Source organism: Trichoderma virens (assembly GCF_000170995.1).
Source record: "Trichoderma virens Gv29-8 chromosome Unknown TRIVIscaffold_81, whole genome shotgun sequence".
In the NCBI taxonomy this organism is placed as follows: domain Eukaryota; kingdom Fungi; phylum Ascomycota; class Sordariomycetes; order Hypocreales; family Hypocreaceae; genus Trichoderma; species Trichoderma virens.
This window is the reverse complement of record NW_014013668.1, coordinates 497,182-523,489: the sequence shown is the minus strand read 5'-3', so window position 1 is coordinate 523,489 and position 26,308 is coordinate 497,182. Positions and strand designations below refer to the sequence as shown.

General features: G+C 47.2%; 10 protein-coding genes across 10 annotated transcripts; 6 read left to right on the top strand and 4 right to left on the bottom strand.

The window, feature by feature from the left end:
• Positions 1 to 1,133: 1,133 nt before the first annotated feature.
• On the top strand, positions 1,134 to 2,213 carry TRIVIDRAFT_216440 (uncharacterized protein; the record flags this gene model as incomplete). The annotated part of the gene is made up of 1 exon (XM_014098856.1): positions 1,134 to 2,213. The coding sequence occupies one exon, from the start codon at positions 1,229 to 1,231 to the stop codon at positions 2,048 to 2,050; it is 822 nt and encodes a 273-aa protein (XP_013954331.1).
• A 693-nt stretch (positions 2,214 to 2,906) lies between these two features.
• TRIVIDRAFT_58598 (uncharacterized protein) lies at positions 2,907 to 4,289 on the top strand (the record flags this gene model as incomplete). The annotated part of the gene is made up of 4 exons (XM_014098855.1): positions 2,907 to 3,153; positions 3,264 to 3,584; positions 3,669 to 4,079; positions 4,150 to 4,289. The coding sequence occupies 4 exons, from the start codon at positions 2,907 to 2,909 to the stop codon at positions 4,287 to 4,289; spliced, it is 1,119 nt and encodes a 372-aa protein (XP_013954330.1).
• A 197-nt stretch (positions 4,290 to 4,486) lies between these two features.
• TRIVIDRAFT_48270 (uncharacterized protein) lies at positions 4,487 to 6,496 on the bottom strand (the record flags this gene model as incomplete). The annotated part of the gene is made up of 3 exons (XM_014098854.1): positions 4,487 to 5,269; positions 5,354 to 6,340; positions 6,425 to 6,496. 3 exons carry the CDS (start codon positions 6,494 to 6,496, stop codon positions 4,487 to 4,489), a joined length of 1,842 nt encoding a protein of 613 aa, XP_013954329.1.
• Positions 6,497 to 9,401: 2,905 nt separating this feature from the next.
• On the top strand, positions 9,402 to 10,976 carry TRIVIDRAFT_68703 (uncharacterized protein; the record flags this gene model as incomplete). The annotated part of the gene is made up of 1 exon (XM_014098853.1): positions 9,402 to 10,976. The coding sequence occupies one exon, from the start codon at positions 9,402 to 9,404 to the stop codon at positions 10,974 to 10,976; it is 1,575 nt and encodes a 524-aa protein (XP_013954328.1).
• Positions 10,977 to 12,131: 1,155 nt separating this feature from the next.
• Positions 12,132 to 14,293, top strand: TRIVIDRAFT_122942 (uncharacterized protein; the record flags this gene model as incomplete). The annotated part of the gene is made up of 7 exons (XM_014098852.1): positions 12,132 to 12,312; positions 12,384 to 12,524; positions 12,615 to 12,738; positions 12,791 to 13,007; positions 13,061 to 13,363; positions 13,424 to 13,909; positions 13,973 to 14,293. Coding segments are annotated over 7 exons (1,773 nt in total), but the record flags the coding sequence as incomplete, so codon positions are not given.
• Positions 14,294 to 15,212: 919 nt separating this feature from the next.
• TRIVIDRAFT_224303 (uncharacterized protein) lies at positions 15,213 to 16,322 on the bottom strand (the record flags this gene model as incomplete). Its single annotated transcript, XM_014098851.1, has 3 exons — positions 15,213 to 15,799; positions 15,913 to 16,143; positions 16,226 to 16,322. The coding sequence occupies 3 exons, from the start codon at positions 16,320 to 16,322 to the stop codon at positions 15,213 to 15,215; spliced, it is 915 nt and encodes a 304-aa protein (XP_013954326.1).
• Positions 16,323 to 16,795: 473 nt separating this feature from the next.
• TRIVIDRAFT_193105 (uncharacterized protein) lies at positions 16,796 to 18,052 on the top strand (the record flags this gene model as incomplete). Its single annotated transcript, XM_014098850.1, has 2 exons — positions 16,796 to 17,088; positions 17,119 to 18,052. The coding sequence occupies 2 exons, from the start codon at positions 16,796 to 16,798 to the stop codon at positions 18,050 to 18,052; spliced, it is 1,227 nt and encodes a 408-aa protein (XP_013954325.1).
• A 518-nt stretch (positions 18,053 to 18,570) lies between these two features.
• TRIVIDRAFT_155264 (uncharacterized protein) lies at positions 18,571 to 19,455 on the bottom strand (the record flags this gene model as incomplete). Its single annotated transcript, XM_014098849.1, has 2 exons — positions 18,571 to 18,819; positions 19,072 to 19,455. 2 exons carry the CDS (start codon positions 19,453 to 19,455, stop codon positions 18,571 to 18,573), a joined length of 633 nt encoding a protein of 210 aa, XP_013954324.1.
• A 2,961-nt stretch (positions 19,456 to 22,416) lies between these two features.
• Positions 22,417 to 24,223, top strand: TRIVIDRAFT_216439 (uncharacterized protein; the record flags this gene model as incomplete). Its single annotated transcript, XM_014098848.1, has 9 exons — positions 22,417 to 22,572; positions 22,634 to 22,663; positions 22,728 to 22,757; positions 22,813 to 22,851; positions 22,906 to 22,941; positions 22,998 to 23,182; positions 23,271 to 23,529; positions 23,674 to 23,921; positions 24,001 to 24,223. The coding sequence occupies 6 exons, from the start codon at positions 22,481 to 22,483 to the stop codon at positions 23,116 to 23,118; spliced, it is 348 nt and encodes a 115-aa protein (XP_013954323.1).
• On the bottom strand, positions 23,167 to 26,178 carry TRIVIDRAFT_209780 (uncharacterized protein; the record flags this gene model as incomplete). The annotated part of the gene is made up of 7 exons (XM_014098847.1): positions 23,167 to 23,976; positions 24,053 to 24,174; positions 24,237 to 24,331; positions 24,392 to 25,116; positions 25,186 to 25,568; positions 25,802 to 25,952; positions 25,986 to 26,178. The coding sequence occupies 7 exons, from the start codon at positions 26,176 to 26,178 to the stop codon at positions 23,501 to 23,503; spliced, it is 2,145 nt and encodes a 714-aa protein (XP_013954322.1).
• Between the last annotated feature and the right edge of the window lie 130 nt (positions 26,179 to 26,308).

Sequence of the window (26,308 nt, the reverse complement as noted above, 5' to 3'; positions counted from 1 at the left end):
CTGCCGATTGGTATAATCACATGGCCTGCGTAACCTGTGGACGTGAGCAACAAACCAATAAGATATAAGGGCTTCTACGAGAAGGGAAATTGGGTTCGGGACAGGGGCCGGAGTCGACAGCCGGTAAGGCGGCCGCTTTAAATCGGTATGCGAGAAACGGAAGCCGGCAGATGCCAAGCATTCACGTATCATACCAGTATAAGAGAGACGGCGGTGAATTCATGGCTACCTGAAGCAGCGGGTAAAAAAAGGACGAAGATTTTGGAATATGTACCTGGTGCAGAGAGAGCAGCTGGGCAAGGACTTGTCGCACCGCCGCTTGTACTTTTGGCAAGATGCGCAAGCACGCGCAGCCTTTTGATTAGATGGGGACGATTTCTCACTCATGCCGGCAGAAGAAAATCTAGAGGCGCGCCCAAAGGCGCAAAGTCTGTCAGTAAGAGTTTCGATGGCTGTTGATGGCGATAATCATAGCTCCGGAAGGGGTACAAGCGGCCGCTCAGGAGCCTTACAGATCCGGAGCGGACGCTTCTAACACGGAGGTCCAGGTCCACTCACAGCACTTGGAACATCGGCAGTTGATTTGGAAGACGGAGGTGGCCCGACGGCGAGTTAAGAGGAATTCGGGCGGCGCTGTCGACTGACAAATTCTCTCCGTCCTTCTGTCTGTGTACGTATGTATGTGTATGTCGCACTCCGCACAAGCGAGGATGAACATTACACAGGAGACGGATTGATGAGAGGCAAAGGCTTTGAGAGCTATTGCTCCATTACAGCCCGCGAACCTTGCTGAAAGCGGCAGGGTGGGATATCTAACAGCTGGAGCGGCCGCACTGAGCGGGAAAAACCCGCTCGCCCCGGGGATAACAAACCTACGTCACTGTCGGGCCATGTCCGCTAGCTTGCAGACAGGCTGAGTTGCTTTTGGCAGCGTGGAGATCCGCAGAATGAGGCGGAGGCAAGTTTACAACTCGAACTGTAGATTGCCTCCTCACGGAGTTAAGGTAGAGGAATGGGGTGAAGATGAGGAAATTTGGAATCAAGGCCCGCGACGTGGGTGGAAGCTCAGGTCTATAAAGATGAAGGAGATGCCGCGTATGTTGATGGAATTGACAGCAAGTCAACAGCCTCATCTTTCACAACTCAAAGCACTACGAAGCACAAAAACTCATTTACTGATATATACACATTAACGGTATATACAACAAATCACCTCAACTTCACAACAATGGCCCGCATTTGGTTTGTCACTGGTTCCTCCAAAGGCCTCGGTCTCCGCATTGTCGAGGCTGCCCTCGCTGACGGCGACAACGTTGTTGCTACTGCTCGCAACCCTGCCACGGTCAACTATCTCGTTGAAAAGTACGGACCAGACCGCATCCTGCCATTGGCCCTCGACGTCGCCAACAACGAGCAGGTCGAAAGCACAGTCAAGGCCGCCATTGACAAGTTTGGCCGCATTGATGTTGTCGTGAACAACGCTGGCTATGCTATCCCACGATCACTGGAAGATACGTCCGTCGACATCTACCGCGAACAAATCGACACCAACCTGCTCGGAACAGTCTATGTCACCAAGGCCGTGACCCCAATTCTGCGCAAGCAACAGTCTGGCCGCATCTTGCAAGTCTCGTCTGTAGGCGGCAGGCTGGCAACACCTGGATTGTCGGCGTACCAGGCTGCCAAATGGGCTGTTGGAGGCTTCACATCTGTTGTTGCCAAGGAGTTGGCGCCATTTGGTATCAAGCTGACCGTGTTGGAGCCCGGTGGCATGAAGACCGACTGGGCCGGTTTCGCGGACGATGAGATTATCATCAGCGAGCCATACCAGCAGAGTGTGGGAGCGTTCCAGAAAATTCGGCAACAGTACAGCGCCTACCGCTCAGATCCAGTCAAGGTGGCCGATGTGATCCTCAAGATCTCCAAAGAGGAGGAGCCGCCCCTGCGATTGCTGTTGGGCCCTGAGACGGTGGATTTGGTGAAGCAGGCCGCGGAGGAGCTCGCTGCATCTGACGAGAAGTGGAAGGCTGCGACTCTTTTGTCCATCTAAGCATGTTATCAAGCAATAGAAATTCGTATGCTTGAGAAGACTACTTAGCGAGTATGTTGTTTATTTGTTTGTTTGTTATTATCATCTCGGTTAGCAAGACTTTTTAGCTACGCATATTTATACAATGGTACCACAGTATCATGGAAATACACTATTATCGGCTATCCCTTTTCTCGGTCTAATTTAAGTGATATATGTGGTATTATGGAGCCTGCTAGTATTGGAGACTGTTTACACGACGATACTAACAAATAGTGGCCGAGACATGAACTCGGCAAGGGAGAGCTGTTTTTGCAAATCTTTCTAGATCACTATTCATGTCCTCATCATATGCACACATCATTAACTGGCGATAAATACGAAAATGCCTCAGAGTTCTCGCGCAGCTGAGTTGGTCATGCAGTTTGTTGCGAAAGTAAAGGTAGTATTTTTGGGTAGTATTCGCTCACCTAATCCATTTCCTCACAAAACAAAGTGCATCAGTTCCTCAGGTCAGATGCCGATCAGCACTACTTGTTCACTTCAATTATCCGCCGGCGAGACAGTGTCTCAGTATAAATGAAAAACACCATAGAATAGCAGGAAAATTTCTGTTCGCACATGAAACAGGTCGGCGATGTGGATGGAGTATGTGTTCAGTGGACAATACATGCACATAAGTTTTGTTGCACGAGCGTATTTTGTACAAGTAGTGACATCTGATGACGAGTCTTATGGCGGGCGGAAGTAAGGTTTGAGCATAAAATAAGAATTTGGCTTCCCCTCATTCTAGGGATGTTGTAAACTTGAGACCGACCAGAGCGTTGATCATCTACCCAGGCTTTATCCTGTGTTGGCGACGACCGCCATCTCGATCATGAAACTTGCAAGTATCATTCCCCTTCTGTCAGTTCTAGGCAACCTTATTGTGGCCGCGTCCACGAATAGCGTTCTAGAGTCCGCAGTTCGACCTGACTACGATGCGATAGTCATCGGAGGTGGTCCTGCAGGTCTCAGCGCAGCCAGTGGTTTGGCCCGTGTTCGTCGGAACGTCTTGTTGATCGATTCGGGAGACTACCGAAATGCTCCTACTCGGCATTTGCATGATGTGATTGGATTTGATGGTAGGTCAACCCCCCCCCCCCCGGCGTATGAAATGGATTGTGTGAAAATCATGTGAAAAACATAGCTACAATCACAAAGGTTGCATACAAGTGGACTAACCCGTGGACAGGAGTCACACCGGCATACTTCCGCTGGCTGGCACGCAAACAAATCTTAGAGTACGTCACCGCCAGTTTGGTAAACGGCACAGTCACCAAGATCCAGCCGGAAGCCAATAATTCATATTTCACGGTCTCGGCTGACTATGCTGGCGACAATAAGCTCACATTCACGGCACGAAAGATCATTCTCGCAACAGGATTACGTGACTTACTTCCATCGACACCGGGACTCATTGAGAACTGGGGCAAAGGGATCTATTGGTGCCCTTGGTGCGATGGGCATGAGCATGCAGACCAGCAACTAGGCATCTTAGGGCCGTTAAAGAAGGGTCCCGGCGCGGTTCGCGAGATTATCACACTTAACAAGGATATCATCTTGTTTGTCAACGGCACGGATACTCCTGCGCAACGAGCGGCCGCAGATGAAGGCTTTCCGAGCTGGGAGCGGTATCTGCAGTTGCACGACATAAAAATTGACAACCGAACCATCACCTCCATCAAGAGGCTTGCCAATGGAACAGTTGGAGACGAGGATCCTAGTTTACCATCTCACCCCGAGCATGACCTCTTTCAGCTCAATTTCGAAACTGGCACACCAGTAATTCGGGCAGCTATTTTGACCAACTTTGGTACGGCACAGAAGTCGAATTTGGGTGCGGAGACTGGCGTGGCTCTGTATGGTGGAAGACTTGCTGCAGATCAATCTCATGGCCTGGTCACGAATATTCCCGGCATATTCGCTATTGGGGACGCGAATTCAGACAATGTCACCAATATTCCGCATGCTATGTATAGCGGCAAGAGGACTGCGGTCTACATTCAAGGTAAGCTACAAATGGGTAAAATTACACATTCTTGAAACATAATCATGATGCTGATTCATTTGCTTTTTAGTTGAACTGGAAACTGAGAATGCAGACTCTGAGCTAGCAACTGTGCCTACCAAGCGGGGTATCCAGGATCGTATGCGAGCTTTGTGGCCGCTAATGAATGTGCCGGGAGAGATACTCTACGCAGGAGAGTTTAATCAATGAACTGACGGATGCCAAATAAGCCGTAAATACATTCCCCATAATTATAGATACAGAGCCGCAAGGGTAATAGAGCCTATATACATATACCATAGCTGCGTACGGATTGTAGTGCCGAGTCGACTTCCTCGGTAAGTACAGTCGAGTGATGGGTTGTAATAATGACCTGTATATCAACATAGTCCAAGCTATTTTCCATCTTATAAAACAAGACCATCTGATTTTGTGCTCTCTGAGCAATTGGGCCACTCTTGAGTATGAACCTTCCACTGGCTGAGCATGCGACGAGCTTCATCACGCTGTGAGTCTTCCAAAGCGAACTGAGAAACGATAGTCACAGAGAAATTTGTACGAACTGAATCTCCACAAAAGGGATTGATCATGTTCAGATACATAGAAGCATTGAAAACACCCGTGGCATACGCTGAAATCGCAGCCTGGTGTGCATCAACCTCTGGCTGACCGTCGGGACCAAGAAAGTTTGGGGGTTTCGATAGAGAAACCACAAGGAGAATAGTGTGGATGACCATATGAATGGCGCTGTATATGGAAAGCATGCTCGCGGTGAGCGTTTCGCTATTGGCGACCATCCAGGGCCCGGATAGAGGGAGGACCGATGAGGGAGAAGCAACAGTCATGTAGGCGTTTTCCGGGCTGAATGAACATTCTGGATTTAATGTCATGACTTCGTAGTGCTCTTGTATGAAACCTAGCCACCACTCCTGCAGCTTTGCTAGGAGAGTGTTTGCCTTTTCTTCGATATCAGCTTTGCGAGCTGTAGAGAGGTCGTGAACCCGATTTACTGAACGCCTCAGTGTTGCACCTTTGTGGTTCATGTATGGAAGGCGAAGCACTCTAGTGAAGGAGAGGAGAACATCTATGAGCCGGTCGTAATATATCTTATGCTTCTGTTGAAAGGGAATTGATAGCCACTCAGGCGAGGAGAAGTTGGCAGTTCGGTTGTTCATAATGGAGTAAAAGGCCTAAGGTGAAGTCTAGTTAGCCAACAACAACAAAAAGAACAATGACGCCAGTCAAGATACCTGAAAAAACAAGTAACAACTTACCTCTCTGACTCTTAATGAGCGCATAACACTATGAGCGAGGCCACTGACACACTTCTCTGGGCCCCGTGCCTCCAGCATCTCGGTAGCTGCCGCGTGGTGAAGCAGCTCTGCGGCTGAGCTTCCGCCCTGCAGAGCCTCATAGAAGGAAAACATGATTGGAACACATATTTCTGCAATTTCCGATATACATGGTTCCTCGGACGTTTGAGTCTCCTCCGTCACAGGGGCCATGAGTGCCTTTTTGGTTTGCGGTTTGAGTATCGTAGCACGATAGCTCTGTATCCCGGCCAGATACCACCTTACGGCAGCTACCTTGGCTCTGATATCGTTATTGGTGACTGCATGGTACAATAGTGCTGCCGCGTGCATCGCATATCTGAGAGAGGATGGCAAAGCATTTGTCGCTGCTAGGTGGGGAAGCTCGAGTATCCAAGATTGTGGCCTGAGAGATGAATAGCTCCGACGAGAGCTGACGATAAGTTGAGCAAAGTTGCCAACAAAGCAATATTCGTTGTAGGATGAAGCGTCCAACTCTGGTGGGATGTTGATGTAACTGTCGAAAGCCATGCCGAAGCATTTGTCGTCGTCGAAATGGGAGGCAGATGTGCTATTTGGTTGGTACACTATACCACCATCGATGTCATCGCTTTCATCATCGTTTTCAAGAAGGTCTAGGTAAGATATTTCTGCTTCATTTTCCAATGTACTGTTATAGCAAGAGGATGAAATTGCGATAGAATTGTTCTCTTCGCTTCCTTCCGTACTGCTTTGTCGCTCTGTCGAACCCTTTGCAGGGAGAGGTTCCTCTATTTGCTCTTTTGTCGTTGCTTTGGTGGTGGCAACCCTGCTTCTCCTCTTCTTTCGCGGCCTCAAAGAGCTGCAGGTCACCTTCTCAGTCATGTCAAGGAAGACTGCCCCGCGAATAGCTCCCGAGCATGGGAGCCCAAAGCGCGCGCATTTTTTGCAGCATCCGGCTCTTTCATCGCACTACACAACCGAGTGAGTTGTCAGGGTTGTTCAACAGTTAAATAGGGCAAAAGCGCAAACGACAAGAAGATGAGCTATAATCACCTTGACGCGACGCGAAATGCATTGTTCACAGCCTTTGCTGCGTGGTTGGCGGCGAACAACTATCGTGGACATTGCGAAATGCGATGGTTTGGAGGCTTTTGTGGTGTCCTCGACGTGGTTGTACTCTGCCCCCCTTCGGTAAGAAATATCACCAGTGTTCCAATTGCTCTTTGCTTTATTCCTTTTCACTGTTTCTCAAAAAGGAGAGAGTACCAGATCTTATACTGTAATTGTTGCAAGTCGTAAGCGGTGTGTTGGCTGATACAGTTGTCGATTGCATGTCTCAATACAGTTGGAGTGTGGCATGACCCAGTAAGCCCGTTCAATGCGACATGAAGAGAGGTAAAGAGAAGCATTGCAACGAAGCTTCAAAAACCGGGACTCCCTTGGCACAGTGGGGGAAGAGATGCTGAGTGCATATTAACTAGCGAGAAGCCACAAATGATGACGCCTCTTGAGACTTCCACTGCCCAGGATGTTTGCCACAAGTTGCTCCGTCTCCGTATTGCGGGCTAAAGCCTATTAGCAGAGTGACAGAACGTAGCCGGTGCCGAACCATCTTTTCGGTAGCGTTGAGGCTAGTCGATGTCCCCGCTGTAACTAAACAATGCACACTGTAGTTGAACTTGATCACGAGCAGCTTGAGGACAGAGCCTCTTGAATGCCTGACGGGCCGATAGTTTAGCTATTGTTGTCTAAATGTTTGCAACTATTAACAGAGAAGAGTTATTGCATTGGAAACTCTGACATAATTTGTAATTATAGTATCTGCTGACTTTGACTGATTACGCTGTAAACGTATCCTAGTCTTGTGGATAGATGTGTGTTCCGCTGGCCCCTGCATATCTCGGAGAAATGCGGTTCCCAGTTGACAATGCTCGGGAGGGTAAGGGGCTTCACTCAAGCTCTGCGCCGTAGCAATATTCTTGAGAATAGTAAGGAAGTCTCTAGGTCGTCTCCGATACTTCTATCAAGATCTTCCGTTCAAGGAGCCAATAATGACCCATGTCAACATCCAATCTGTTCATTCTAGATCCTTCTCAAAAGCATCTCTGGGATAGAAACAAATGTTACCGGCAATGCGCTTACACTTGAATCTGAAGAGGGGAGTGCAAAGGACAAGGGTATGCTTCCGATATGGTGCTAGCTGGATGCATGAATATGTCGCTTAGTATACGAAACACGAAGGGCGTTTATACCCAGGAGGTAGCCCTGGTCCTATAGTGGCTCTGATTATCCTTGGATCGGCGTTCATGAACGCTATTCTGATAGCACAGGATGAGGATAAACGGTTATTTCTGGCATCCTTGCCAATTCTTACCAAATCATCTTCGTAACTGACTATACTTGTACAGACATTCTAGATACATGTAGGGGGGAGAGTCAGACTATTCGCTAGAGTAGTCAGCCATAGGAGTCATGAGGACTCTTTAGCCAATTTTCATCAGCAACCATGGAGCTTAGCTCAGCCAAGCTTTTTATAAAGATCCATGCTTCTCTAAGAGCTAGTGTAGATATTGGAAGAGATTAGTGGTTCTGGCTTCGCAATAATGCTTGGCATCTTCATTCTTTCTCTTGCTATTTATGATATTAAGGACCGTGGTCGAGGGAAACTGAACACACTATTAGTCAGTACCCGAAAAAGACTCTTGCCGCTGAAATAACATAAAGGACCTCAGTAGATGTGAGATGCTGTGATAGAAAAGCATCAGCTCATTAAAGCAATTGGAAGGATGGTTAGAATAACTGTAGTCTAAGTGATGTGCGACTTCGAATTCTCAGACGCCGGCAACTATTTCGTTCAGTTTCCTTCGTAGTGGACTACTCCGTATTGTTGCTAATATGATCCGAGACGGAGGGAGGAACCAAGAGCAGACACCGACTAAAATCCGGCGCATTCCCTTGACAATAAATATCTATTGCCATATCGAATAACCTAATAAGCCCCACTGCTATGCAGCGAGAGATCATATGACGGCGCATATTCCGGAGTGTATTTGGTGTTCCCATCCCATAGCTAGATTGTTGGAAGTGCCCCTTAGGAGAATCTTTCGCGCCTCGATCTTTCGACTGTTGAACATTAAGAATTCTAATGCCTTGAGGAGTATGTCGATTTTGAGTAGCAATCTTTTCGTACTTTCTGCTTCTTAAGAGTTTAGACTGTCTGTCATTAGCTATCCTTAGTGCAATGTGTCAGTGTCTAACGCGTTAAGAGGGGAATGAAAAAGCTGTCGATATTTCTCCTTGTAACAGAGAAACATGGACAGTAGCCATTTTAAATACACTGTTGATGAAATATCATGGTGAGTAAATGACTCCTTCGACTGGTAATTATAGGTAAAAACTAGAATACTGTATACTGCAGTACGCGGCTAGTTGTGGTGCCGAACAGTCCATAGCGGAGATTCATTCGTTTGGGATTATTACCGAAAGAGGAAATTATCGCGACACTTGCATTAGACTCGTCACGGCTCTCGCCAGTTACCCAAGGCGGAAATCTTCCCTCCACTACGGCCAGGTCCGGAACAGATCCATAGACCAAAAGGGCGAAATTCAATGGATACCAGCAGGCTGTAAACTGGTTTTGCGGACTTGTACACTGCGGAAAGTTGCAAAAGTCCGTATATCGATGAGACGTACCTACGTGACCTAATCATTCAGCTTTGCGTGCGGCGTTCGCGCCATCAACACTATTGCTGATTATTCACAATGCGGATCTTCCACGGATTTTAACTCTCTCTATAATGGAATCAACATGTTTAGACTCGTCATTCAGGAGTTCGGGACCGAATTCGGCAAGCCATGGCTCAAATCTGCCTGGAGAAAGCTGGCGAAGGTAGCTAGCGGGATGGACACAGCTGGAGAAGAAACTACATATAATATTGACGAAACCCTCTCTAGAATGTCAGTTCTTCCCTCTCATCACTATCCTCAATCATCTGTTTTCACTGTTCTCTGAAATATCCAAAACACCAAAATGCCGATCTCGATTACGATGCGTCAGCCGCCCAGCTTCCGGGACAAGGAAAGCGAGTTGGCTATGCGTATCAAGCAGCCTTTCAATGTTGTGGCGGTTGGCGACCTTATACAGATGGTTCCCTTTTCGAATAGAAATGACCCAGATATCCAAGCCCTGGTCCAATTGATGCAAAAATCCGATATCACCTTCGCCAACAATGAGAACACGGTAGTTGATCGTCTCACTTTCCGCGGCCCTATTGCCCATATGGAGGCAGACAAAGACGTTGCCGAAGACTGGAGGAATATGGGTATTGATATGGTCACGAAAGCGAATAATCACACGTTCGACTGTGGCGATGCTGGCCTTGTCCAGAACCTTGAACAACTTCGCCGCGTCGGTATTGATTATGTCGGCACTGATTACAACACTGTTGAGGCCCGGCTTGCTCGCTTCAAGACTACGCCTAAGGGAATTGTAGGCTTCATTGGTGTTTATTCAGAAACCGAAGACTTTTCTCAGCTAGTTGGTGTACCTACACGAGACCCGATTGTTGTGACGCCAGACCAGCTTGAGCAGCTCCGAGCAATACGTGATAGCATCCTCGCTCGCCGCGATGAAGTCAGCAGGCCGTTGGGTATTCCCAAGCCTGATCCGGAGGGATCTGTCCTTGTTTTTGGACGACAGTTCCGAGTTAAGAACGCCAGTGCAGAGGCTGATGAAGAAGTGTCTGGAATCAGAAAACGATTAGAACACCACATGGGATCGAAGGGTCCCATTACCTACAAGAATAACTCGCTTCGTCTAAACGTTTCCCACAGCGTCACTGCAGAACAGATGCAACAACTCCGAGCTATCGCAGGTGTCGAGGCAAGCGATTCTGCTGATACCCTTGACGCCTTTGACGTTCACTTCCGAGTGGCTCCTAAGCCAGGAGAGTACGGCTACGAGATGGAGCCCCAGGACCTACGCGATATTCTTCGTGAAGTTCGCTCTGGAAAGCAATTTTCTGATTTCTTGAGCGTCACTGTTCACTGGCACCAGAACCGCTTTTCGTTCCAGCACTATTCATTCGACCATTATCCGGCCGACTATCAGATCAGGTTTGCGCGTGAAGTCATTGACAACGGCGCCGATTTCTTCTTTGCGCACGGCGTTCATACTCTCAAAGGAGTCGAGATATACAAGGGAAAGCCTATCTTTTACGGTGTTTCCAACTTTGTCTTCCAAAACGCCCAGTTCCGTTCGTGGCGCGACGATGCGGCCGGCCGAGTTCCTGCTTCACTAGAAGGTCCTGTTGTTGGAGATGGTGAGGTCAATGAGGGCCGTTGGGCTTGGCTAGATGCCCCAGAGAACAAGGAAGCTCTATTAGTATCGGCAGATTACACCGAAGGGAAGCTATCTCGAGTTCTTATCTATCCAGCAGATTTGGGAAGAACTTATCGTAATGGATCTATGATTGGGACTCCCACAAGACCTACCCTTGAGGTCGCAAACGATATTCTCAGCCGTCTTTCTGAGTATTCGCAACCATTCGGGACGAAGATAACAATCGAAGATGGAGTGGGAGTGATTCACATTCCATCCCAGTAGAATGGACATCTATGGATCGGGTAGTTTGCTTGCATATAGAAATAAGCAGCCAATTTAGGATTACTCTTCCATAACACCGTAGTTAGATAGTAATTAAGTCCATCTTTGAGGTATTAAGACATGCTTGACTTAGTTTGTCCCAAGATGTTTCTGCGCTACAATAGTCCGTACATCCCAGAAAGGAAATGTTCGCGATGTGCAAGTGGCTGCACTAACGGTCGTTTCTTGCTCTAGATTACACAAAGCGTTCTATTGCATAGCTGGGCTATTAACTGGAAGAAATCCGGTTGTACGGGTATGAATGCGGCTCATTGGCGAAAGCTAGTTCGGGCATGGCAGGAGTCCACTGCTTCGAAACATATAACTGTAGTTAGCTGTGAAATCGATCTCCTGCAGTGGGTAATCGGTGATATGCAGGCAACTATGGACACTAAACCTAGACCCATCAATAAATTTCCGAAACTATACAAATTGAAGTTTAATTGAGCTAATGCAAGGCATGGTTTGAGGGGAAAGAAGAAAGCAGGGATGTAAAAGAAAAGTAGAGAGTGCGCAGTTAAAAAAGGGTTATATATGCACACTAGGTTAGCCTCCAAATTGCTGTTATTGCTTCCAAGCCATGATTGTCGTAAGAAGGGGGCTGAGATCACTCTCCACAAGCTTAGCCGTATTCACCGGAAATAGAGGGCAGTTGTCTCAAAAGATAGTCTACCCAGATACGTCAATGTCGCAACTAGTTATATGAGGCTGCCCACGTAATCTTAAGCCTGAAACTTAGACATGTTTAAATTGATATGAATGTGCGTAAGAGTCATCGTATACGAAGGGATCGCGTACCCGCTTTCGGAGATATAAGCATAAACCCGCTAAGAGACTCAAAACGTGACTTTATGTTTAGTTCAGCAGTAGTCATCAGTGCCGAAGCCAAGACCATCATGCCACAGGCCTGGAAGCATCACATCCCTCTATATTAACCAATCGTTAGGCTCAACCCTTCTCTTTCGCTACAGACATTGCTGCAACTTACACAACTTGACCAACATCCTGCCAGTCTGACAAGTTAAGCGCTCTTGGAGACTGAGCGGAGGGAGATGAAATTCTCCGACCACCATGTCAACAGCTGGCCAGGCAATACAACCTCACCCTCTGCAGCCGCCTGCAAAGACCAAGAAACCACTCTCTTGTATCTCATGCAAGATCCGAAAACTAAAATGTGACCATCAGAAGCCTGCTTGCACTCGGTGCGTGCGATTAAACAGCGAGTGTATCTACCCAGAGGCTAGGCGCAAGCCGACTTTGCAGCGAAGTAACGTCAAGGAACTGGCGGCTAGATTAGGTATAACTTATGCATTTGTGTCATTCAGGGGTCGGATAGGTTGAAGCACCAACGCTAACATGTTGTAACAGCTCAAGTGGAAGGCTATCTCAAAGAGGCTGGCAAAAGCGGCCTCAACACTGGGAAAAGTAATCTTCTTGCTGACCCAGACAGCGAAGATGGGAGTAGAGACCAACACAGCGCTATAGCAACAGTTGAAGCAGATGACGCCGGTCTTGATGAGCAGGCCACTCCTTTCGATGACTTCCTTGTCCAAGACGACTCATTTGGACAAGATGAGGCTGTTGAGCATACAACGCAAGGCTCGCAGCTGCCGATCGACATGCCAGGCCTTGACGATCAAGCTAGCGGTACCTTTAGTAATGACCAGCTGATAGATCTCGGCATGGCAGAGTCATTACCGCCCTTTGAAGTAATAGAAGAGTTGTGAGTTGCCACGTTATCACATTTCCCAAGGACAATTTTGTTTACTTGACAGACATAACTGTTTCTTTTCCACACAATATCACTATATGCCAGCAATTCACTCCGGTCGTTACTATAAAGACTTTTATGGCGCTCCTCTGAGAAAGCCGCCAATGTGCTTGCAGTATGCCATTTGGGCAATGGGCGCTCTTTGGCATCCCAAATACGATCGAGTCGCCGACGCATTTTATAAACGAGCCAGGCAATATGCCGAGACTGATGAAATGAAGGTGGGAGTTTATAGCAGGTCTTCAACACACTAGATAGCTAACAGATACCCAAGGATGAAGGAGAACACTTCATTACGATACCGCATGCCCAAGCCTGGGCACTCATCACTTGCTACGAAGCCAGAGCAATGTTATATACCAGAGCGTCCATGAGTGCTGCCCGGTGCTGCCGCCTCGTACAAATGTTGGCTCTTGATAAGCTCGATAGCTCAGATGACAATTTCCCAGCAACTTTGGGCCCCCCAAGTGACTGGATTGAATTGGAAGAGCGGAGGAGAGTCTTTTGGGTAGCCTTCTCAATTGATGCCCAGGGAAGCATAGCGACCGGCTGGCCTAGTCTCATCCATCCTGAAGACGTAAGTTGCTGCCTTAACAATCAGTTTAATATGTCATATACCTGTATTTACCACATATAGATAATGACTCGACTTCCGGCTAGCGAAGAGGCCTTTGCATCTGGCCAAGAAGAAAACACCCCCTACCTGGATGAAGTTCTGAAAGGTGCGCCATATGGCGGCTTTAGTGGCTCTATCATCCTCAACCACATCCTAAAAGCCATCATGTCACATGTCCACATAATAAAGCCATCTGATCACCCTGAAGATGTGATGAATGGAGGGTTTTGGAAGAGGCATCGCCGTCTAGATAATCAACTGTCCTCTCTATTTATGTTCATGCCAGATAGGTTTCGCCTTCCCGAAAACTTACGAGACCCTCTGGCCACCTATATCAACTTGAACTTCCACGCATCTGTCATATGCTTACACCATGTTGCCCTTGAGATCATTGAGAAGCACGGTCTTGATGGTTCTTTGAGAAAAGACAGCCTGTGTCTTTTAAAGAATGCTGCTGAGGAGATTGTTAGCATTGTAAAGGTGACATCTCATCGCTCATCGTTGTTTGTAAGAGTGTTCCTTTTTCTTTCAGCCAACCTTGACTCTTAAGTGAACTAACGGAGCATATAGAGCAACCCATTGTGCGCGTTCTCGCTGTACTGTGCTACAACAGTATACGTGTATTTGGCTAAACAAGACCCATCGTCTGAAATAAATCCTAACGATATGTCCAATCTGGAACTGATCATTAATGCCATGGAAGCTGTGGGCCGCATTCACATGGTTACATGCGCATTCATGCAGCAAGCATGTCTTGACATTGATAACAACGGCCTCTCCGGAAGAATTAAGCTCCCTATACTCTATCAATACCGCAATCTCTTCGGGGGCCCGGCTTCAAACATTCCACTGCTCGCACGAAGCCCAATTTCAAGGCATACGCAAATGAGCCCCCCATTACCTGGGCGGCTTCCACTAGACAAACCTTTGGGCCAGAGACGACCAATGCATCTACGAATGACAAAGGCAGTTCCACTATTGACTGGTGTCACAGCAAGTATGAGTCGAATGAGTATTACAGACAGCTTCCGCCCGTCTCTTGGTGCCATAACTAGGAATTTAGCGCCCCAGTCCACTGACAATGCCCACAAGAGGAAACGGCAATATTCGAACTCTCAGCCATCTACAAGTCGGGGTAATGGTTCAATTGGAGTATCCCAGTTTAATGGACACACCGGAGATGGGGACCCAATCGGGAAACCCGTGAGTTATCAGTCTATGGTAACAATGGGGCAACAGCAAGACGCGGAAGCGAGGCCTCAGGATCCTATGATAGATGGCAACTTTGTGGCCCCTGGCCGGCTAGAATCGCCATCCCTTTCCTATATGCTTCTCGGCCAGCCAGCAACTAGCGGTCACGAATCCAATGGCGGCCATGCGTTCCCAGACGCAGGACAGAGATCTTTTTCCGAGCACAACGAAGCCGACTTCCAGCAGTATCAGAACGATACACCTTTAAGAACATGGCAGCCTATGGATAATGACATGCTGGCTTTTTCTGAAGTGATGAGCTTTCCTACAGATATACCCGATGCAAGCGGCAATCCGTTGCTGTTTTTTTATCATGACTTTAATTCATGATAACTGGTCAGCGTATACAATATTTCTAGAGGATTTGGACTTTCAATGAACAAAAATCGTCACTCATAGAAGGAGGAATAATTTATATGTACACTAGAAGTTTGTGAAACAATCTACTCTCAATTATGTTAGATCGATTCATCACTAGTAAATCCACAATACCATAATATAATACAAGTCTTTCTATATAGATTGATAGAAGTCCGTCTACTTTCATCTCCGTTCTAGCCTATGCATTTCTGTGTTCTAATCCGCTAATTAGATATGCTGCCGCTCTATACTGAAGTAGTTGGTCATCGGATGCCTCAACACCGTCTACCCTTGGAATAGGATCGAAAATGACATATTTCTGCTTTGCCACATTGTCATCCAATATTTCTACCAGAGTGATCGTTCCAAGCTCTATCACTGTCCTTGTCTCTGGCCACTTGACCAATGGATCACTTGTTATGTCTCCTTGCTCCGCTATCTGGACCATCAGCTTAAACTGAACAGGCCCCTTGGCCAGCATTTCTATAATCCCATCATAGAGGTAACTTGGGCCCTTGGCAGCTGCCTCCTCAGCGCTCAAATCTTGAACGCCCAATACAGGCTCGATGCGGTATCGAACGAATGTTTCTTCCCCAGATGCGGCAATGAACTTGAAAGTATTGACAGCGAAAGGCCGCTGGTGTGCGAAACTAGCTGGAAATGGCCTCGGTAGCTGTATAAAATGGGCTGCCTTGGGATGGTCCTTGATGTATTCGGTGATGGTACCATTCTTCAAGGCCGTGAAGAACTCAAGTGTCTCTTCGCCGTTACTACCGGGAGTACCATCTACGCTATGAGCTGAAATATGAAACAATAAATGTATCAATAATTTTATTCCTCAGTCTCAGAGATCAAGACCACAAGTGCTAATTTAGTGGCGAGGTGTTTCTTAGACTTACCAACAATGTCGGTATGGAGACGCCACGGCGTCTCGGCTAGTTGAAAGCGAATAGCGAGACCACGAGGATTGCTCCGCGGGTCTGAGTCTGGGATATCAGGATTTCCTGTCGACAAGGAGAAGCGGGCGATTACAGGGGTAGAGGCTTCATTGAAATGCTGTGCCTTTGAAAGCGTTTTCGCCTCTGGCGTGGGTATAAAGATACCATTGAGGAGAATCCCTTTAGCATGACCTTCACAGGGACCTTTGTATTAGTAAATGGGAGAATAATCCTGCCATCAAAAGATGTGTAACAGCCACAGTAAGAATCTTACCAGGGCGAATGCCTGGACGAGGTCCAAAAAGTGACCGTAGCGTCTCAGCAAGCTTTTTGCCAACACCCGCAACTGCAGGATCTGCTGGAAGAGGCATGATGTGATTCTACAAGGGAAAGGAGATTTTAAGTATTCTTATAAGATTTTGATTCTGTGTATAATGAGCTGCAATAGTGTCTACCAGTCAAACGTCACAAATATCAATTCTGCTTATATACACACACATATATATTTACTCTCTACCTTGAATACACCAAAATAAAACTAGAATATCATCTCAGCTCTCCATCCGCAGTTGCCAGCGAGCTTCATCGCTACCACGCTTAAACGACACTACCGGACTTCGGGCTTCTCTCATCAGCGACAAATTTATGCGGTGGCGTCGATTCGTCAGCGACTCGTCAGCGAATCATCGTCGTTTTATGCCCGTGCTTGCGGCTCTCGGGCTTGCCAAACAGCGAGTTAAGTCTGAAACCACCAACATCAATATTTTGTGTATAAAGTGAGGAAATGGATGGAATCAATTTATTGAAAATATTAACAGCGATTATTCATAATTCATTAAGCAAAATGGACGCACAGTTTTTGTCAGGCAAAAAAATCATTGTTGCAGGTGCCGGCATCTCAGGTCTCTCTTTCACTCTCGCCATTCGACAACTTTGGCCAGCTGGTCTAGAACCTCCACACGTTGTTATTTATGAACGCGATTCTGATGCTGTGACTCCTGGGCGAGAAGGATACAGTCTATCTCTCGCTGGCTTCGACGAGACCGGTGGCCTCTATGCAGCTCGCGACCTCGGAATTCTGGACGAAGTCCTTAAACACGCCACTCAGGGACTAGGGAATCAATTTGTCTTCAAAGTGTGGAATAGCTCATAGAACGAGCTGCTTAGTATGAAGTTCAAGCCAGCAGCGGGTCTTCCTACTGCAGGCATCCGAATTGCAAGGAAGAACCTCCGAAGGGTCTTGACCAATGCTGTTGGACCCGGCCGTATTAAGTGGAATACTGCATGTGTGGATGCAGAAAGGCTTCCAAATGGGGGGTTTCTAGTTAAACTCTCCGGAAATGATATAGCGGCAGATAAGACGACGACTGAGTGCGATCTACTCATCGTTGCAGACGGAGCATCCAGCAAAATTAGGTCAAAACTCCGACCAGATGACACGCTGCAGTACGCTGGAGTTATGCAGAAAGGTGGCCTGGCCATTTTCCCAAACGGCATTCCACAGCCTGTTGACAAAAATTGGGGAATGCTGCTCTCTTCTGGCAAAGTAATGGCCTGTTTCTTGTCACCGTACGACGAGACCAGCGTTGCGTGGGGCATGAGCTATCGTGCCTCAACTATTGAGGAGCCTCTGAAGTTAAGCGGTCTCGACGATGCCCAAAAAGTGATAGACGAGTGCAAAGAGCTTGGAAAAGAGTTTCCTGAGCCCTTCCAAAGCATTATCAACGCAACAGACCCTAAAGATGTGTCTCGACTAGCTGCTAGGGACAAACAACCTTTCAGTCATGATCTCTCTTTAGGACCAATCATATTTATTGGAGATAGCAATCACGCAGTTAGCCCACTTTCCGGATATGGTGCTAGTCTTGCTCTCAAAGATGGCTGGGACCTTTCAATACAATTGTGCAACTCCAACTCTCTCGCAGAAGCGGTTAAGGCATATGATGCTATAAGTGTACCGAGGGCCAACAAGGTGCTCAAAGAATCACACCAAACGATAGATATGGGCCATGCGACTGGTCTGAATTATTTAGTCACTAGAAGTCTTTTGAGCATCGGAGGGTTTGTTTTAGGAGTCAAGGAGGCTATAAGCTTCACATAGAACCGAGGGATAGCTGCTGGATATTTTCCTACTACGCAGACAAACGGGGCTTTTTATTTGATTGTCTCATTCTATAAAATTAATTAGGTATATTTTTTGAGTTATCCGTGTCATACAAGCATTGCTTGCTATTATACACCTATCTGAACGATGCTGTACCTGGATGTCCAGAAAGCCGGCTTCGCGGTCAAAGATCAGATATGTTCCGTGCCCTTCAATGGGCGATGAACAGGGCTATCCACACGTCAAAGGGGTTGTAACTCGCCGTCACCCTAATCAAGTCACAGGTTTCTAACGCTTAAATTACACTGCGTATTATCACAATGCTTCGATTAATGTGCAACAATCCAATTCGACATAGCATAGGTGCATATAAGCAGTAGACTCAAGTAGTTGGCCTAACTCCCAGAATGCCTCCTTGATTAACAGACTGAGGGTACATGACCAATGCACTTGAAATCGAACTAAAGAATTATCTTATATTGCAATATACTATCTCAAAGCATTTATGTCGAGGCCTAAGTCATACGCCAGATCTTAACCGTATGATCATGCGATGCTGTTGCGAGTTTTCCCCCCTTGTAGTCCCATGCTAGCCAACGAACCCAATCTGAATGGCCCTGGAGAGTCATTACAGTCTCTTGCGTGGCTATATCCAACACTGTGACCGTCTCGAGGGTTGTTGGCGATGCGACTTGCTTTCCATCCGGCGACCAGACAACATTGTGATCATAGTAGTTATCACCGGCCGGAAGTGATGCTATTGCCTGCCCTGAGTTTACATCCCAAACTTCAATGTTGCCAGTCACAGAGCTCAGAGCTGCAACCCGGGATCCATCACAAGACCAAGCAGGGAAGACGTGCGCATCTTGAAGATTCCAGATACACTGATTTTTGATGGGGTCCCAGATCTTGCCCGAGTCTACGCAAGAAGCCGATACAATTTGCTTTGCATCTGGCGACCAAGCCGCCCCAAAGGCATCTTGAACGTTAAATGTGGCTAGGCAAGCAGCAAAGACCGGATCCCAGATCAGAACAGTATTGCCTCCGCTCGACAACATCCATCTATCGCCAGTTGACCAGGCTACAGACATGACAGTATCGTTATGCCCTGTGAAGGATGCTGAGAAAACACCTGTCTTGGGATCCCATATCTTGACAGTATTATCAGCCGAACCCGTCGCAACTTGTGTCCCATCATGAGACCACGCAGCTGACATAACGGTACCCGTGTGGCCTTCGAACGTAGTGATACATTTGTTTGATGCGAGGTCCCAGATCTTGGCTGTCTTATCTCCTGATCCTGAGACAACTTGGCTGCCGTCAGGGGACCAGTCCACAGTCATAACTCCATCGCTGTGGCCTGTAAGTGTGGAAAGACACCGATCGCTATCGTTTCCCATGGCGGTGATTGTTGAATATGTCCCTGGGGCTCAAAAATGATAAGGCATGCGGTTGTCTTCTATTTCACCCAGGCAATCTGCCCCGCCTTTAAGTAGGTATACCGATTATATGAGGATTGAGTCTCATTAGTAAAGTAGACATCGCCTTGCATGCACGCTGTTTCGATTGTAGGAAAGCATAATAGACTAGCACTCTAAAGTGGCTGGCTGATGACCAGGGTCAAATATGCAGCCCAGAATCTTCATAGCCAACCATCATGAGAGGAGGTCTGCTATGCGGGGAGACGATGAAAATAGGAGAATAGAGTTAATGGCCCAATACCAATTACCGGGCAAGTTTCCAGACCTACGATTGGCATCTCTTGGTTGGGCATCAACGGCACAACTTGGGATGCTCATTTATTACCCCATGTGGGGTGCAAGGAGTAGCAACAACCTACAAAGATTAACGGAGCTTGAAGCATTGATTGGTTCCGAGAGCACATTCAGCTCATATGGTACATTACAGATGGACAATTTCGGCTACGGACATGGGTACTTCTTTAAACTGGTAACAGACAAACTGAACATAAAAGTAGAATGAGTAAGAAAAACTTGGATCTTAGTATCTACATGACACTAATGTCAGATGTTCGCTCGTGGGGCATTGTTGCTCGTTCAGTGGAAGCTGCACCAACGCAGAAGGAGTAAGCACTTCCCTTAGAGGTTATTACCGTAAAATCTTTGTTGGCCCTTAGGGATACCGTTATCTAAGGTATTACTTCTAAAGTTATTTCTTGATTATATCAGATAGGTCATCGCAGGCGCTGACGCCGCTCAAGTGTCAGCACTTATCATTCTACCCCATCTTTGCTCTGTCTCTCGCACTTCTATCACTCGCTTTTATATCACTAACACAATACAGTTATATTAGATCGCGTGTGTGTTTCTTGAAATAGGTAGTCTTCTGTTTTTGCCCTGCCAGATCGTCTCCATTCCATCATCCAGAACTGTACCAGATCAATAGATATTATTATCTCGTTGTATATGGTGCATCTTCACTGGGAATTTGGTTCCAATAAAATTTATAGTTGATGAAGCATTTTGCCATTTAGTTGGCGCTCTAGACTGGAAAGAGGCTAATGTCTGCCCATTTGGACTGAACCTTTATTCCATTGAAGTAATGACAGAGGAAATTCGCCTCCAAGACAGCTGGATATGCTATCCAGGCTACTCTTACTTGCAGAATGTGTTTGGGGACTCATTCAAACAGGAAGTGGGCAGTTTAGCACAGGCCAATAAGTAGATTATCAAGCCGACGGGGGCCATGGGTTTACTATTTTGTAGAGGATTTACCTGTTGGCTTGCAATGAGCCTACCCTCGTGCCTATTACTGAGAATGAGATTGGACGATATAAAAGGCTAATTTTAAATGAATTCCTGATCAATCCGGCAACAAGGCTCCAAGGTATTGAACGAGAAGTTCGCGTCAGTGATAGCCTTATAGAGATCGGAGATCGGATATGGATCAAGTGCCACGCCTGGGGTAAGGCTGTACCGAACATATGGGCGAACTAAATTGGCATCTGTGTTGTGGATATGTCAATACAGGGCGCGATAGGTATGATGCTAGTTGGATGTAGTTGGATGTAGTTGGATGCTCGGCATCACTGCGCTGCTGCATGTTGTAAGATGAGGGTACGATATATCTCATGGTGGACGTTGGATTGCTTAAATATACGAAAAAGCTCACGTCATCTACCAAACTGATGCAGCAATATTACGTTGTTGGGTTGTTGCCGTCCACATTGCATGCGGTCTAACGCGAGTCGCAGTGTACCCGTATACTTCATCTACTGAAGTATCGAGATATTCGAGTTTTGCGCTCCGTCCGATATATTGATTAAATGCCAATATCCATTCATAAAGAATAGAATGATGGCGAAATTCGGAAGAATAGGCCATTTCACGTCTCCAGTTCTGAACAATTCGGCATTTTGGCGCTGGGGCTGACATTGACACTATATACATATACACACATATTACTGCTACGCACTCTCTAGACCACAACATCATTAATTAAAGACTGACATAAGATCAAAAACAATTCAAAAAATACTACAATGCGGAGGCCCCCCGGTCGACCGCTATTTTCGAATTGGGCAAAGGGCTTCCAGGCTCGGGGGTTGCCTGATTCTGAATTTCTGATTGCAGCCTAGCTAGCGAAGCGAAGCCTCACTTTACCACCTAGTCAGATTCAAATTCAATATCCAGGCACCAATGTGGCTGGACTTTCTAGAACTATTTCATCAGTGAATGCCTAGAGGCCTCATGCAAAGTCTTTTCTCTTTTCCATCTTTCAACTCAATTGTGCGTCGGGTACCTGAATCTGTGTGGGGGGGCTCACACACAATATGTAGGTACGGGTTGCTTATGGCCAATCAATGCATCTAATCTCTACAGGCTCTCGGCATGAAGCAAGTGGCAGGTGATGAGAAGCATCATCAGACAGCTTCACCGCCCCTTCACCTTGTATTACACCGGCTCAGCGATCGACACAAGGCGCACAGAAATATCGAAATCCCATCGAACGAAAACATATGCCCTAGCAAAATAATATGGCAATTGAGCAGCGCCACCTGCTCCGCCGCGCTAATTGTTCTCTGTTCCTCTCCCTCGCTAACATTTACTCTCTGCTATTGGCACACATCCACACAAATGGGAAAAGGGAAAAAAATGAAGTGCGTCACCTGGCACTGATTTGGTGAAAGGGAATGCTCCGAGATGTGTAGCTAATTTAGAGGCCTCACACACTTCAGAAAGAGGCCGTTCTGGAATTAATCTAGAAAACCACATACATTGTTTCCTACCTGTATATATACCTATATAATGTGCCTCCAAAACCAGGCCTCTGTACTACAGATTCATAATCTCATGCCAGCACTTTTCATCAGTAGCCCTATTAATACTACGTTGAACAGCCTAAATTGATAATAGCATTTGCCTCCAGAAGAACCACTTACGCTACCCTTTATCCCGATCAATCATGTCCGGAAGAGCCACCTCCAACTCCAACTACTACTATCAGGAAGCTAGGGGCAGCAGCTCTGGCAACCGACAAGGGCAAGGAACCTCAGGGTAAGATTCATGTGGAAATAAGACAAAGCATGGCATCGCTAACAATGAGCCAAACTTACAGCGGCAACAGACAAGGCCAGGGATCGTCAAGGTTAGACTCATACGAAAATAAAACGGTAATGCATGGCATCTCTAACAACGAGCCACAATTATAGCGGCAACCGACATGGGCAAGGATCACCAAAGTAAGACTCGCGTGGAAAAAAGACAAGGCGTGACATCGCTAATCATGAACCGCAGCTACAACAGCAACAGACAAGGTCCGCAGGGATCGTCAAAGTAAGACTCGCGTGGAATAAGACAAGGTATGGCATCGCTAATAATGAACCACAGCCATAGCACCAACAGACCAAGGCAAGAATCGTCAAGGTAAGACTCATATCAATAAAGCACACCAAAGGAGACATTGCTGAGTTGAGACACAGTTCTGGAAGACCCTCGCTGGGATATTCCATGGATCGATATTTGGACACTCGCGAGAGGCACGAGACCTGGGATTGGGAGACAAAGGCCAAGCACAGGAATGACAAGAACACACGACTCTAAGACGACAGCATGCAATCACAAGCATAGCAATGAGTCAAGATTGCAATTCCTCGTTCTTATCCAGGTAAGACTCTATTTCATCATGTCATCGTATCATCATCCGAAACATACATGTACCTATCGGAGTTTGAAGCTAACCGATACAATTGTAGTAAACCACCAAGTGCGCTATCGAACATATACTCTCGGACATATACATGTACCAACGCCCAAGTTATTGAAACTGCAACATATCACGCCCATTTCGAGCTCCGCATCCATGGCTGGACCATGCGATATGTTTATTGTTTATTGTTTTGTTTTTGCTTTCGTTCTTGTTTTCGCTTTGGTTTTTCCTTTGGTTTTTCATTTTGTTTTTCATTTTGTTTTTCTTTGAGTCTTTTTACGCCTCAGCCTTGAAATCAGCTCGCTGTAAGCCAAGCCAATCCCACAGCTTCGTGTCCGCCTCTTCTGGCGCAGGCATGCTTCCCCAATATTCCACCCCAGGGATGGAGTTCTCGGCAGACCACGACTTTTCCACTCCAAAGCACTTTTTAATGATTTGTTTTTTGATAGGCTTATGTGACACCGTCTGTGGCATCTCTTCGCCGGGGCCAAGAATCTTGACCAGCACGGGAAGCATATATTTCGGCAACGTTTCGTTCATATCGGCTCGGAGGCGAGCGAGGTCGATTATTCGCTCGCCATGTCTGCTCTGCAATTGCTCTTGTTCGCGAGTAAGGCGCACGACGGCGGCGCATATTTGTTTTGCTTCGTGATCTGGTACGCCCAGGACGCAGGCTTCGGTCACATAAGGAAGAGCTGTAAGTGCGACCTCCACCTGGACGCTGGGAATGCGATAGTGGCGGAACAAGATGTCTACGAGATACTAATCAGTACTAGGAATCGATAGGAAAAGAGGTTTTGATAGAGGAGTTATTGTGAAATTTCTTACAGTCGGTGTTAGCGCGGCCTGAGAAAATGTATTCGCCATCTTTTAATTCAGCGAAGTCTCCCGTCTTGAAATACCCCTCGGCGTCAAATGCAGCTTTTGTTTTTTCCTCGTCACCAATATAGCTTAGAGAGCTTCGTTAGCAGTTTTCTTTTGTCAAAAGTTGTTTTGTTTAATATAGACTCACTGCGTTAGCATGAACGGGCTCTTGACGCAGATCTCTCCGTGATCACCATCAGTCAGCTTGACTTTTATACCTGGGAACGCAACACCGATTGCATCCTGTAAGCCACTCATTAGTATGTTAACCACATAAAACCTTCAACGCATTGTCCAACATACCGATCGTTCTGTGCCGTCGAGACACTTGAATGTTGCAAGGCCTCCAACCTCTGTTGATCCGTAAACATTGTTGAATACCAATCCCGTTGTGCTCTTCCAGAATTTCAGAACTGATGGTGAGACCATGGCGCCAGCGCAATGAATTATACCAATCCTCTTGAATGCTTTGAGATACTCTTCCTGCTCATCCTCACTCTGAGCCTCTAGCCACTCCTTCATCTCGCGCAGGACGCCAGGCGTAAACCCTGTTCCTGTGATCTGATTATTGCGAAAGACTTTCCAGATATTCTCTACGCCAGCTCGCTCTCGAAGTATGTGGACCTGCTTGCCCGTGAGCATCGGCTCGACCAAGCTGATGGCGCCACCAAGCCAGTGAGGAGGGCGGAAGCAAATAGTCTGGCAGTTTGCGGGGGCATCCGGCTGGAAGACAATGCAGATTCGAGGCAGAACGGCGCCCTTTGGAGGCCCAGTGGTTCCAGATGTGAAAATCACCAGGCCAGGGCCTCGAGGATCCATGTTGAGCGTCTCATCGATTGTAACCTCAATCTCTTTTACAGGCTCAGAGTCGCATACGATAGGTATGGGTATAGTCTTGAAATCGGTCGGGCCGCTGGAGAGGGAGGCAATTCGCTCGGCTTTCTCGTAACAATCTTTTCCGGCGAGAATACATGACGCTTTGGAGCTATCGACGAAGTATCGGGCTTCTTCGGGGAGAATGCCAGATCCTGGACATCGTCATCACAATTGGTTAGCTAAGACTTTCATAGTAGCAATTCGTCACAATATGTACGCACCAAAAGGAATGGGCGCTCCTCCCAGCACTCGAGTCGCAAAAAAGGCAACGATAAACTCATAGCCACTCCTTGTCAGCACAGCGACATACGGAGCCTCGTCTTTAAAGACGCCTCGTTCGCTGAATACAGACGCCGGCAATTGCTGTCGCATAAGGTCGCGCATGCGCAAAATGTCTGCGATGAGCTCCTCAAAGCTCTTTTCGAACCCAAAATGGTCATGGATATAAGGCCCTTGCCCGGCGCATCTCTTAGCGGAGCGGAGGAACTGGACTAGAAGGAGATCGTTCGGGAACTTGTCCCTAGCAGATCCGACTGCCATGGCTTGCGGTTGCGGATGAAGCCGATCAAGTAACTTGTTAGGGGCAATTTTTTGTCTCGCTCCCCTGTATTTTTGTAGTTGCAGTTTAATATAGTTATAACTATGTATCATCCGTTGCTTGTTTCGTTATGTTATAGAAGAGATGGATGATGTCAACAGTGCGGGACTTGGAATGAGACCGTGGGAGCAAAGGCAGCACGAGATGCCGATACAAGCATGCACAGGCAGAGAGAAAAAGACATGATAACAAACAGCCAATGCCGTAGAATTTATTCATGCCCGTCTCAATCGTCGAACCTCTTTGTCTGCCACCCAACATCTTGCAGAGCAGGGTCATCGGACAACGGAGAGCGACCGAAGGGTTGTTTGCTTGCTTCATCCTTGCACCATGCAATGTAACCGGGCTTCCTGGCAAGGGTTTGGAGCCGCCCGCGGCTCGTGTCCACAGCTTCCGTTGGTTAGCCGGGTTCGGCCGACAGACGAATCGTTGTCGATTCGCCGGTGACACGATCCAAACGCCCCCAACTCTCGGGTGTCTCATCTGGACCTATTGCTATTGTCTGTACGAGTTGCTGCTCTCCGCACCAGCTCTGGATATCCCATCCTACCGAAATTGTCTCAAGTTCGACGACAACAAGCGTCACCAGGTGGAGAGACTGCGCATTTAACCACATATTGTGGCGCTCGGCCTGGCTCGAATACGGTATCGCGGCAGCCTCACAATCCCCGCATCCATGGAACGAGCAACAAGACATCCGAAGCCCCTGTTGCATAGGGAGCGTGTCAAGCCCAGCTGAGCGCCTC